This window comes from Panicum virgatum, chromosome 4K, assembly GCF_016808335.1.
Source record: "Panicum virgatum strain AP13 chromosome 4K, P.virgatum_v5, whole genome shotgun sequence".
Taxonomy (NCBI): Eukaryota; Viridiplantae; Streptophyta; class Magnoliopsida; order Poales; family Poaceae; genus Panicum; species Panicum virgatum.
This window is the reverse complement of record NC_053139.1, coordinates 10,222,899-10,237,537: the sequence shown is the minus strand read 5'-3', so window position 1 is coordinate 10,237,537 and position 14,639 is coordinate 10,222,899. Positions and strand designations below refer to the sequence as shown.

Genomic DNA, 14,639 nt, shown 5'->3' with positions numbered 1-14,639 from the left:
GATGTGATCGACTGCTTTCACAATGGCCTCGCCGCACAACAACTGTACCAGACTTCGGGAGAAACAGACCTCGATCGGTTGTAGCACTACGGGACATGATGCTCACTTGGGCTGACCAAGAAGAACAAGAACGCGGTCGCTTTCCCCGTCGCGAAGATAACAATCAGAAGCGCAACGGGGACCCGCGACCAGAGAAAGGCCAACGTAACTTTGACAAGAAGCGAAAGCCAGAAGATACAGTAGCTACAATGGAACGGGGACAGAAAGGCAAGAAAGGAAACCCGCAAGATGATTTCCAGAAACTACTCGATAGACCTTGCCCTTTACATCCTAAAAGAAATCACACGATCCTCGAATGCGTCAGCCTTCGCAAGTCTCTCCAACAACATCAATTGGAAGAAGACAAAAAGAAGAAAGATAAACAAGACGATGAAGATGGCGATAAAGATGGAACCATGGGATTCCAACAACCCGCTAACAGAGTCAACATGATCTATGGTGGAGACTCTTCTTTCAACAGGAGAAACCAGAAACTGGATTGGCGGGAAATACTGAAGATGGAACTAGCAATCCAGAAACCACTAAGACACAGTGAAACACCTATAACCTTCTCAAGGGAGGATCAATGGACTAGCTTTTCCGAACCTGGAAAATTTCCACTCGTCCTGGACCCAGTGGTAGCCGGTTCCATTCTCACTCGGGTACTAATCGACGGAGGCAGTGGACTAAACCTCATCTTCATGAACACAATCACTAAGATGGGACTCAATATATCTAACAAACTGAAACCAAGCAAAGCACCCTTCTACGGCATCGTCCTAGGGAACGCTTCTTTCCCAGTTGGAACCGTAGTGCTCCCAGTCACCTTTGGTACACCAGATAACTATCGAACAGAACTCATCAAGTTTGAGGTAGCAGACTTCGAGTCCTCATATCATGCCATACTTGGGCGGCCAGCATTGGCCAAATTTATGGCAATCCCCCACTACGTCTACCTCCTGCTGAAGATGCCAGGAAAAACAGGAGTCCTCACCTTCCGCGGAGACCTTCAAAGATCCTTTGAATGCGAAAAAGAAGCTATAACCTATGCCTCCACAAATCCACTCCCGGACACCGCAGGAGAAGTACTGGCAGCAGCCCAGCAGTACTCGACGTCGGGATCAGAGATCCCAGCAAAGAAAACAAACCGCTCTACCCCAAAGCCACCCGACAACATCAGAGTCAAAGCAATTCAACAACAAGAAGACGACCCGTCGAAGACAGCCTTGATCGGGATAGGGCTTTCTGACAAATAGGAAAGTGCGCTCGTCAACTTCCTTAGGATCAACCGCAATGTATTTGCATGGAAACCAGCCGACATGCCCGGTGTCCCAAAGGAGTTGATCGAGCACTCCCTGAATGTCAACCCTACTGCTACTCCAAAGAAACAAAGGCTACGAAGATTCTCAGCAGAGAAAAGAGAAGCCATCAAGAAAGAACTCGCCAAGCTACTCGCGGCAGGATTCATCAAAGAAGTTTACCACCCCGAGTGGCCGGCGAATCCAGTACTCGTTCTAAAAAAGAATAACAACGAGTGGAGGATGTGCGTCGACTACACAGACCTCAACAAGCATTGCCCGAAGGATCCCTTCGGACTCCCTCGCATCGACCAAGTCATCGACTCGACGGCCGGATGCGTACTACTATCCTTCCTGGACTGCTACTCGGGCTATCATCAAATAGCCCTCAAGAAAGAGGACTAGATCAAAACGGCGTTCATCACTCCCTTCGGTGCATACGCCTACAAGACCATGTCCTTCGGACTGAAGAACGCTGGAGCAACATATCAGCGGGCCATTTAGTTATGCTTCACCAACCAGCTCCATCGCAATGTGGAGGCCTACGCACTGCGGAGGCCTACGTCGATGATGTGGTCGCAACCTAGAAGAAACCTTCAACAGTTTGCGAAGCTTCAGGTGGAAATTAAACCCGACCAAGTGCGTTTTCGGTGTACCATCCAGAAAACTACTCGGCTTCATTGTCAGCCACAGAGGAATAGAAGCAAACCCGGAGAAAATTAACGCCATCCTGAACATGGAAGCTCCAGCATCCATCAAAGACGTCCAGAAGCTTACAGGATGCATGGCTGCTCTAATCAGATTCTTATCAAGACTCGGAGAAAGAGCCTTCCCTTCTTTAAGCTGCTGAAAAAATAGGACAAATTCAAATGTTCTCAAGAAGCAGCCGATGCTCTCGAAGACCTCAAACAGCACCTCCAGTCCCCTCCCACCATCACGGCTCCATTGCCAGGAGAAGAACTGTTCCTCTATATTGCAGCCACCACACACGTCGTCAGCACGACAATTGTGGTAGAACGCAAAGAAGAAGGTCACGCCTACGGCGTCCAAAGACTAGTCTACTTCATAAGCGAAGTACTCTCTGAATCAAAGGTGAGATTCCCACCGGTCCAGAAACTACTATACGCATTACTGATCACCTCAAGGAAGCTGCGACATTACTTCGACGAGTACAAGACATCAGTCATCACGAACTTCCCACTGGGAGACATCTGACACAACCGAGATGCGACTGGTCGCATCTCAAAGTGGGCAGTCGAGCTAGGGGCACTCGAGCTGAAATTCATGTCGAAAACAGCAATCAAGTCCCAGGCTCTAATCGACTTCCTAGCTGAACAGAGAGAAAATCAAGTACCTACCCGACCATCCATATCAGACCACTAGACCATGTACTTCGACGGCTCACTGAAATTGGGTGGAGGAGGAGCAGGCGTACTTTTCATCTCTCCAAAAGGCGAACAACTCAAGTATGTTTTCTAAATTCTCTTCGAAGTATCCAACAACGAAGCAGAATACGAAGCCCTCCTACACGGCCTCCGACTGGCCATCTCACTCGGCATCAAACGACTACTCGTCTATGGAGACTCCTTCCTTGTGGTCCAACAAGTAAACAAGGAATGGGACATCAACAAAGAGACCATGGACGCCTACGTTGCAGAGATCAGGAAACTTGAAAACAAGTTTTCAGGATTAGAAATCCACCACGTTGTCCGCGACAACAATGTGGCCGTAGACATCCTCTCAAAACTTGGCTCCGACCGAGCAGAAGTCCCTCCAGGAATCTTCGTCCATGAGCTTCATCACCTATCAATCAATATTTCTACCCCAATGGAAGTCGACCCGGTTCCCCAAGAAACCAGTCGAGAGGTAATGATAATCGAAGGTGATTGGCGCACTATGTTTATCGACTACATCAAGGACAAAGTACTCCCACCGGGAATCAAAAAAAGACGATGCAGAAGCAATACGCATCATGCGTCGCAGCAAGAATTACGTCCTAGTCAACAACAAACTCTACAAACGAGGCGCGGGATCAGGAATCCTAATGAAGTACGTCACAATAGAAGAAGGAAAAGGAATCCTACAGGAAGCTCGCGAAGGCACATGCAGAAACCACGCGGCTTCACATACACTGGTCGGCAAAGTCTTCAGATCAGGATTCTACTGGCCCACAGTATTATCAGACGCAGAACTACTCGTAAAACGATGCCCAGGATGATAGTACTTCGCCAAACAGAGTCACTTGCCTGCTCAAAACTTGATAACTATACCTCCATCGTGGTCGTTTGCTTGCTGGAGCCTTGACATGATAGGACCACTCCCAACAGCACCAGGAGGCTTCACACACATCCTAGTGGCAGTTGACAAGTTCACCAAATGGATAGAAGTCAAACCAATCAAGAAGATCTCATCAGATCATGCAGTCGAATTTATCAGTGAAATACTCCACAGATTCGGTTTTCTCAATACAATCATAACCGATCTTGGATCAAACTTCACTTCGCAAGAATTCTGGGATTACTGCGAGAACTCACGTCAAGTATGTATCAGTCGCACACCCAAGAGCTAATGGCCAAGTGGAACGCATCAACGGACTGATAATTGACGGCTTAAAGAAAAGATCTTTGATTCTACAAGCAAGAAAGGAGGCAAATGGCTAGCCGAGCTACCAACGGTAATCTGGAGGCTACGCACCCAACCCAGCAAGGCCACAGGACAAACTCCTTTCTTCCTGGTATACGGCTCCGAAGCAATGCTGCCGGCAGACGTCATGTGGAAGTCACCTCGACTAGAGATGTATGACTCAGCAGAAGCCGACGGAAGCCGACAACTAGAACTGAACTCACTCGATGAGACGAGATGCAATGCACTCTTACGATCAACCCGATATCCCCAAAACATGCGAAGATACCACGATCGCAACATCCAATCAAGATCCTTCAACGTCGGAGACATGGTCCTCCGCAGAATACAAGACGAGACAGGCCTCCACAAACTCAACTCAAGATGGGAAGTACCTTTCATCGTCACCAAAGTCACAAGACCATGATCTTATCGACTGATCTACGCGGACAGACTAGAAGTCCCCAACTCTTGGAACATCGAGCATCTTCGGAAGTTCTACCCATAAGCTGTCAGAAGGACTCCCACCGGATTTCAAACTTAAATAAAGAAACATGATCCTTCGGAGTTCAACTCAAACATCCAAGACAACTTCATGAGTCGTTACTCCTTCGGCTACCTCGAATACCAACCTTTCTTTGTTCACTCAAAGTCAAAGGCACGATGAATCGAGTAGTCAGGGCTAAAGGCCATGAGCCTCGTGGCCCTAGAGACAAGCTCTCTACCTTCTTCAGGAGTCGAGACTCCTTCGTCTACCTCGAATATCAACCTTTCTTTGTTCACTCAAAGTCAAAGGCACGGTGAATCGAGTAGTCGGGGCTAAAGGCCATGAGCCTCGCGGCCCTAGAGACAAGCTCTCTACCTTCTTCAGGAGTCGATACTCCTTCGGCTACCTCGAATACCAACTTTTCTTTGTTCAAACAAAGTCAAAGGCACGGCGAATCGAGTAGTCGGGGCTAAAGGCCATGATCCTCGCGGCCCTAGAGACAAGCTCTCTACCTTCTTCAGGAGTCGATACTCCTTCGGCTACCTCGAATACCAACCTTTCTTTGTTCACTCAAAGTCAAAAGCACGGCGAATCGAGTAGTCGGGGCTAAGGGCCATAAGCCTTGCGGCCCTAGAGAAGTTCTCTCAATCCTTCAGGAGCCGTTACTCCTTCGGCTACCTCGAATACCAACCTTTCTTTGTTTGCTCAAAGTCAAAGACACGGCGAATCGAGTAGTCGGGGCTAAGGGCCATAAGCCTTGCGGCCCTAGAGACAAGTTCTCAAAATCCTTCAGGAGTCGTTACTCCTTCGGCTACCTCGAATACCAACCTTTCTTTGTTCACTCAAAGTCAAAGGCACGGCGAATCGAGTAGTCGGGGCTAAGAGACATGTGCCTTGCGGCCCTAGAGATAAGTTCTCTACAACCACCAGGAGTCATGACTCCACAAAAATTCTCTCGTTCATGAGAAGATGACTTATTCGACTACCCCGGTACTCGACCTATGGATGGGACATGCTCCCTATATTTCTCATACATGTGACGACGACTTATTCGACTACCCCGGTACTCGATTTCTGGATGGTACCAGCTCCCTATCTTTCTCGTCCTTAAGACGACTTACTTGACTACTGCGGTACTCGATTTCGGATGGGACATGCTCCCTATCCCAAGAGGATGGCCCAAGAGGATTTTCACATCCATGAGCCGACAACTATCTACTACTACGGTACTCGATCTGAAAAAGACAACATCTCAAGAAGGGATACTCATCCACAAGATGGTCAATACAAAAGTTCTCTCAAAAAGAACTTGTCAATTCATTGACCAAAAAGTCATATTCACATGGCAAAAAGAAGATACAGTACACCCTACTAGTCTATCAACTTTACAATCTGGTCGGCCACAGGTTCCGCCTCCTCTACGAACTTGACAAATTGGTCATGACCACAAGTCGAACACATGCCATCACCAAGAACACCTATCTTGGCCCGAGGCCAGTACGATTTGACAAGACCAAGGGCATGCGCTACACAATTCCTAGAAGCTTCGGCCAAATACTCAGCAAACTTCTGAGGAACTCTCTGTAGACGATCAACTAAACTGCCATCAGACTCCTCGGCGGAACCTACGGACCCGACCACAGTCTGAGCTGCCACTCGAAGCTCCTGCAACTCCTTCTGGTGCTCTTCAGTACCATCTGCAGCCACAACAAAAAGGACGTAAGCACTAGTACAACTGAAAAGAAAAGCCTCAGAACACAGATCAAGAGGTTACCTCGGTTCTTTTGGATCACCTCCTTCAGCATCTTGACCCTCTGCTCGAGCGCGGCTTTGTCCTTCTTCAAAGCAGCATTCTCCGCCTCCAGCAGAGCGATCTTCTGGCGATCTGCCTCAGTCGCTTTCAACTTCTGAGACTTCAAATATGACCGATTGGCCATTTGCTGCAACAACACAGTCAATATATGAATAAATCCACCAAAGGAAAAAAAGTACTAGACAATAGTACTCACCACAGAAAATTTGGTGAATTCCCGAACAACGGCTTGGAACTTCTTCATGTTTCCAGCCGTTAACTGCGGATCATCCTCAAGCTGTTCACCATGATAGTACTCAAAAGGAGGAGGAGATGCCCTAATCTCCTCCAGAAGGCTATCACTCGACTCCTCATCAACTCCTGGAGAAGTACCTGCCTCGTGAAGCAGTCGAGCAAATGGAAGAGCCTTCGAACCATTGTAAGGAGGAACGATGGGCTCACCAACATGGACCTCCTCCGAAGGCTGCACCCTCCTCGACGCCTCTGCCATATTAGGAGCAACAGCAGCAGGAGCTCCTCCCTCCACAACTCGCCTCTGCTTGAGCGCAGGACCAGGGCTACAAACAAAAGTGAAGACATCAGACAGACAGCTCAAAACGGGACAAAAAACTACTCGATGAGCTACCTGACGTCGCCACTAGCCCTCCTCTTCCGCACAGTTGTCCTCGGTTTTTTGGGACAACTAGTGCCAATTTCAGCCCCAGGGCTCTCGCCCTCACCCAGAGACCCGATTGCCTTACCCCTCACATCTTCTGCAAGGGTAGGACCCCCATCAGAATCGTCACATGACAAGCTATCGAACTCAGCTGAATCCGGATGAGAATCAACAAAGGGTCGGTGAGCACTTGGAGTCTCGTGAAGTGGACGAGGCACTTCATGCAACGGAGCATCACTCCGGAACACAAGAACATCGTTCTACAAGCAAAAGCAATGATGAGCAACAAGTTCAAAAAAGGAGAAATTGAAAAGACAATTTCCAAAAAACCACTCGAAGAAACAGAGTCGATTCCCTCCAAAAAACCAACTTTGGGAGCTCAGGCACGGAGTCGATTCCCTCAAAAAGATCATTCAAAACCGCCATAGCCTCATTCGGATGAATCACTTCCAAAGAAAATCGAGAAGGGTCATCTAGGCCAGAATACTCGAACCCAACATGACAGCGCTTCTGCAAAGGCTGAATTTGTCTCCCAAGCCAAGAGAAAGAAACCATCGCATCGGTCACTCTTTTATTCTTCAGAACAGCAATCCGTTGCAACAACTCTTCCTCCTGAACTTGGATATATCCATGATGAAACCACTCATGACAATGCTTGGGCGGACCAGGAATTCTGTCCGGCAGCGAAGGCGCATGGTTGTCTATATAAAACCACTCGGCCCTCCAGTCACCAATCTGACAACGGGGAGTATACGGAATATACCTCCCCGCCATCTCAGATTGAAGCTCAAGATTGGCCCCACCAACCGTGGCAACATTCGAAAAGTTCGAAGAGGGGTTCAAGAAGAACAAGCTCTTGAACAAGTCAAAGTTCGAAAATAGAAATGTGGAGGATGGAAGTCGGAGTCAAAAGATGAAACTGGACCCCCCCAGAAAAAGAGGAGACCCCGCAAGAAGTCGCAGATGGGAATCCCTAATCCACGCTCAGCAAAGGACTTAAACATGACAGTTTCTGCAACCCTTTCATATGGTCTATCATGTCCCTCAGCCGAAAACCACTGAACAACAAACTGGGGACGGAGAAGTCAACGACTGATAAGGGATCAGATCGCGGATTCTGACAACTTACTTTTCCTCAAACCATCCGCAATCGTCGCCTCCTTCTCAGATCTCTGACGCCTGGACCTCTTCGGCGCCATTCGGAAGGTCACGAGCTGCTTCTCACGCATATGCTCGGGCGCCGAGAAATCAAGGGAAGACAGAAGGTGGGGAGATGGCCAGAAACAAGAGCAGATAAAAACACAGGTTGGATCACCACTGACTAAATAATCAGAACAATGGCATTCCTGAAAATACAAGGAAAACCAAAGGTAAAAAAGAATGCCTCGGTTTGGGAACCTTAACGCTAAATCAAGGGATTTCAAGTCAAGGCTCGGGGGCTGTGAGACATGCGTCATAAATGGCAAACTTTTTTCAAAAACACCCTGAAGACAAAAGTTATCCTCAGCCTGACCCTTCGGCTCAACCTAAGGCTCAGGGGCTACTCCATATGGAGCGCGAGTTCATCGCGCGTCATATCAGAAGATGAGATTCGGGGCTAGAGCACCTCGTAGCCTCGATGCAGCCAGAAAAGTACTCGGAAGACTACTCGAGACTTCAAGCCCAAGCCATGGATTCCAGAAGCACTCGAAAGCACTCGATGGACATCTCCAGAAGTACTCAACGCCTGCGGGACTCGACTACGAAGAGCTCGGGGGCTTGTCAGATCCGGGGCAGTAGGATTGCTCACGGGCATGGAATATTCTAGAGTAGGGAGTACTGCATGGATACATCCTGTCTCTAACTGTAACTACTCGTACAGAAGTAGGACTAGCCCACGTATAAGGGAACTACCCGACCCACTCGGAGTAGGACTCTAAGCGTACTCGGCTAGGACTTTCCATGTAACCCTGCTTCCCCAGATTATATAAGGGCGAGCAGGGACCCCTCCAAAAGAGGGAATAATACCAGAGGGAATACAAACCACCACACAGGATGTAGGGTATTAAGTTCCGACGGCCCGAACCTGTCTAAATCCTTGTGTTCCTTGCACCGTCGCGTTCTGATCTCGGCGAGTCCCTACTCATAACCACTCTCCTCGGGATACCCCTTGGAGAACCCGATGGTAAAACACCGACAGGTAGAGATTAGGACACACACACACAAACACCACACACCTCACACCTTTTCTCTCTTGCATTCCTTGCATAGTCTTTAGGCTTAGTGGAGTTTAGGAGAAGTCTAGGAGTCATCGAGTCACCGGAGTTGCTCGAGAGTTCTTGTATGGTTTCATCTCTAGCTCTCTCTTGTAATATTCGGTTGTTTGTAATAGAATTAGACTATGGTTACCGATATCTGCTTGAAGTATGTTCTGAGTTATTAGATATATGCTTCTTGATATGGTTGCGTTATCATTCCATGCTTGCATTGCATGATCGTCCTGTGCTGGAGATGGTTAGTCTTTTGTTCTTAGAACTCTATCAACTGCTCCAGTATTTGTATGATTGCTCTAGTGTGATATCTGTCCATCCGGAGGGTGGGGTCTCTGCGTGGGACACTAGAGTATCCCTTACTAGTGTAGACATGTTGTCTAGATTAGCTAATTGTTGCTGGATGTCAACTATACCCACGGTTTGTAGAGGTAGCCGGCAGGTGGTGACAGTCCTGTTCGAGCCCGAGTAATCCTCCACGTTTGGTATGGGGGTTAGGAGGTACCTAAAGTCGCCGGGGTATACGGGCTCCTCCTGTTGCTTCGATAGCGATCTCCCTGTTGTGTAGTTTAATCTCTGACGAGCTAACCAATGAGAAAGTATAGATATAGCTAGCCTAGCACAGTTGACTCGAGCTCTGACTTCTGCCTTGCTCCCGGCCTAAAGCATCTTTTATCTTTCTTTTATCTTTTATTTATCCAAGAGGGTAGCTTGTGTGTGTGTGTCACACTACCTCCTACCATGTTATTATCTTACCCATGTTTATGCATGAGAATATCCAATCTAGATAAAGTTCACCAACCAATCTATATATATTCTCACTCACCGCCTTCCCTGCGAAAATATAAATGACACCCCGATATACTCTCGGGTAAAATGCTACAGCGGTATTCCGTGCGTTTGCGGATTTATTCGTGGTTCATGAAATACTGCCACCCCAAATTGGCATCTGCAGGCATCATCGCTGGTGACATTGGTAGGTGCCAACAGTGCCCGGCGTGAGCGACGTGGTGGAAGCAGACGTGATGCAAGGGTGAGGTCATGCTTCTCTGCGTCGTCTTGAGCCGAGGATCAAATAGCAATCCATTGTTCCAATCTCTGGAGGTGGAGCATAGTCCTTGCATTGGTTTCAGTGCAAGGCTTCGGTAGGGATCGCATTTTGCCATGAAAAAGATTGCAGCATGGCCATTGTTGTCTTGTCAGAAGATCGGCTGCCATTTGCTGGGAGCGACGATGTCTCCGAGAACAGCCGCCGGCATGAAGTCACTGTAGTGGCCGATTATTTATCAGCGTAGAGCATGTGCATGATAACATGTTAAGAGTAGAAGTGAATGAAAATGATTGGATTCTTTCATTGATAGAGATCACTGTTTATATACAAGACCAAAGGAGGACGAAGGGACATGCCCCTTCGGTATGGCCCCTTCGTGAGTTGGCCTTTTCGTGGATTGGTCCTTTCGTGATGGCCCTTTCATGAAAAATAACCGCCTAATGACTAATCTTATTAACTATTACAAAAATTGATCACTAATTCTAATTTATTCATAACATTGAGGAAGGGGAGAAGTTTTGCCACCTTTTTACGAGCAACTTATATATGAACTTATGTTGCATGTTATCGTTTTGTACATAGCAATTTATGCACCAAACTATGTGGCAACTTATGTTTTTTCTCTCTCCACCAACCAGCAAAAACTATTTCATACTTTTTAACTTACTTTCTATGCACCTTTTTTCTTTTTCATGATGTTAGAAATACAAACTCGAACTTTGTGAACCGCTCCCTCCCCAAGTAGAAGTACTAACACGTATTTTAGAATTCAAAGGCCGGAGAAGGAGCTCCTAAAGTTGTACATAAGAATTAACGGAAAAACCAAGTAGATATAGAGCTGAAAGAAGGATGAAATTGTAATAAACATAACGTGTTAACTTGCTAATATTTACTTCATAAGTTAATACACTGTCTCTACATAAGTTGTTACATTATATTTCATAAGCGGTAACAAATAGAAGTTGTAACACTTTCTCTACATTAATCACTTGTGCAATGACCATTGTTTTATGCTTATCCGTATTTATGTTTTTAAGTATTGAATCATTCTATGCAACTCATCTCTTTTTTTCTATGCAAATTATAACTTGATTCGGTTGGTGTAGACGATCTTATACATGATCCCATACTGCAAGTTATGCACATAGAAGTAGCAACTTATATTTAACATATATTAGTTAGTACAAATATCTAGTTAAGTTTAACCCCCAGATATATAATATAAGTTGATATATTTTGTCTACATATAAGTCGCTACATGGTATTGTGTATTTGAATTTAATACCAGACATATAACACAATTTCACAAATCTTCTCAACATGAATAGTGCAAAGTTTTTACATAAGTTAATAAATACCTATATATAAATTGCTACATGGTCTCCACCTAAGTTAATGCTGGACATATAGAACAAAGCTTCTATATTGTTTTTTAGAACATAAGTTGCTACTAAACGTACATGTTTCAACATAGAACAACTCTTATTTACTATAGGACTTATTTCGAGGAACTCATTACAATGAAAAAACAATGCACAAGAAACCAAAAATAGATACAAGATGAGAAATAATAATTATTTAAAGTAATTGAAACATATAATATGCAAAGATCCATAAAGAATAAGTTGCAAACCATCTTTACATAAGTTCTATGAAATCTAACTTAAATAAGTTCTCACCCATCTGTACACAAGTTGATGTTAGGTATACATCATAAGTTGTCTATACAGATAAAACAACCACAAAATATATGCAATATTGATCTTATTTCGTAGAGCTGGTCATAACGAATACAACAGTGCAAGCGGATTTGAAAATTGATGCCAAACGGGAGAGCAATAGCCATTCTAAATATGCAGTTTTAAATAAATGCGCTCGCATCATTGCTGATGTCATCTTGAAAGCACTCATGGTAATACGGACTGAGAAGGAGGGAACCAATCCGTTCACGCATCCTAAGCTCGTTAGAGGGATCACGCGCTGTCTGTACGCACGATAGGTCATGTGTTACCGCGGTGCAAACTATTTATAGTTTGTATTTATATTGCAATATCTATGGAAAATAGCAATATTTTAAAGGTGACGACTACATTGCAGTCGGTTGTAATTTTATGGGAATTTGGCGTTTTTGCCCCTATTTTGATATCAAATGGTGATTTTACCCTCATTTTACGAGTTGTGCGATTTTACCCCTGCTTATTTTATGAGTTGTGCAATTTTACCCCTACATTTTTTAAACAAAGAGTCCGTTTACCCCTATTTTTAACACTGTTAGATGTCTGCCTACTAAAATAATAAAAATAAATTAGAGGAAAACTTAGAGCAATGGGAAAAGACCTTGGTACCCTTAACCCTATCCTCATCTCTCCCTTTCTTGTTCCACAACTAGACCAACCTCCATTCCAATCCCGTGGCTGCTGGAACCCTAGCAGCCGAGTGCGTAGGGGAGGAGGGGGCGGATCTGTGTGGGTTTGTATGCAAGCACGCAGGGCTAGGCCGGCGCGTGCGGGCGCTGCTCGACCGTGTGGGCACGGCGTGAGCCCGCGGGCGCGGAGCCAGGCCGCTGCGTGGGGCGGAGAGTGGTAGTAGCAGTAGGCGATAACAGCAATATTGGAGGAGGCCGTGGGCGTGTGGTAGCAGCAGTAGCAGGCCAGCGGCAGCAGCAATATTGGAGGAGGAAGAGGCCATGGGGCGGCTTTTTTATTTTTGTTTTTTACAAAAATATATTTTCGTGTTCGAAATTTACAGGAATATACCTCGGCCGACCCGCTGCCGGGACCTGGCCGCCCGGCAGACGGGCGACAGGGGCATTTCTAAAAAAAAATTTGCGGAGAAAATTGCGCGCAGGTCCCTGGGGGCCGTCCGCCCGACAGCGGGGCGGCCGGCCCCCAGGCCGCCCGGCTGCGGGGCGACCGGCCATAATTTTTGCAATTTAGCCTTTTTCGCGAAAGAATTTCACATATGTGCCCTTTTTGTAACTTTTTGCAGAAATAGACCCTGGGGGTCGGCGCCGTAATATGTGGCGCCGAGATAACACGTCTTGGTGCCACAGATCATGGCGCCGAGGTGCCACGCACGCACAAGCAATCTAGTGAATCTTCGAACTTGCCTTTAATATTTTCGGACCTTTTCAGGAGACTAGAATACTGTTAACCACGCATCAAATATAACGGTAAGAATTACGAACTAAAAACTGCATTACACAATGTAAACCATAGGAATTACATCATAATACAATGTTAATGAAACACACATCAGACATACAGTGGCATGGCAGAACCTGTTGCAACTACGGTAAACAGATTCTGAACTAAGATAACATGCCTTAGGTAATTTTAAAAAATACAACAAACACAACGATGCAGCATGTCACTAGCACTAGGTAGTCCTAGTAGCCGTACCCCCACGTAGCAAACTGCATTGAGCCTTCTCCGCAGTATCCACCCATTGCAGGTGGTGCAGGCGGTGGTGCCGGAGGGGCAGGGCCCTTCTTCTTATGACAAGGGCAGTTGCAGTAAGGAATAGTGCATGGTTCATCCTGTGAAGCGGCAGCATTGCTGGTATCATCATCTTCGTCGTCTTTATTACCCTCGCTCACTTCCTCGTAATGGTTCACCTTGCATTCCAGATCAAAGATCTTTATTTGGAGGTACTCGATGAACTCCTGAACTGAATCAATTGGTGTAGGATCGACCCACCTGATAAAACCACAGTTTTCTGGAGCATCTGAAGACTGCAAAATAAATTTCATGTAAGGTGTCTCAATGAAGATAAAGAAATAAAACAACCGAGTATTACTCATGCGTGTGGGCATTTGAAAAAACGCCGACCGCCATCCATCCCGTCGGTGCACATCTGCACTAAGCAGTTCTCACTATGTCTGCATTTTGGCCACGGTTCTCTACAGTTATCGTATTGTCGAAGAGGAGTTTCATTGGTAAATTCACTCTTGTGCTGTGGCGGAAACTCAAACACTGGTTCCGGAAAGAAATCAGGTCCAAGAGGCCCCTCCCATATTATGGGGTCTCCCTTTCTTCCCCCTTTTCCTTTCCCAAAACCGTAGTAATTCTTCCCGCTAGACCCACCTCCAGACATTGGGTATATAATGAGCTTTGGTGTTTGAGTGCTGCTGGGAATTCACAAACTTCGGAGTATTTATAGGCGCACAAAGGTCTGATACCCGGAGTGTGGAGTGTAAATGCACCTGAAAAGCCTACATGACAACACAGTGAAGAGGCTAGCTGACCGAACACTGAAAAAGCTAGATTCAATTCTCGAACTGACTACTCGATGCATCTCTGTGCATGCAAAGCATCTAAGTGCATGCAGACTCACAGCACTGCATCGCTGCCGCTCGGTCGATCGTGCCTAGATGCCGCCTTCCCCACTACACGCCACAGACCTTCGCTGTAGAATGACAGTTCC

General features: G+C 46.3%; 1 protein-coding gene across 1 annotated transcript; it reads left to right on the top strand.

Moving 5' to 3' along the window:
• The first annotated feature begins 758 nt into the window (after positions 1–758).
• Positions 759–1,295, top strand: LOC120701868. Its single transcript, XM_039985676.1, has one exon. The coding sequence runs from the start codon at positions 759–761 to the stop codon at positions 1,293–1,295; it is 537 nt and encodes a 178-aa protein (XP_039841610.1).
• Positions 1,296–14,639: the final 13,344 nt, after the last annotated feature.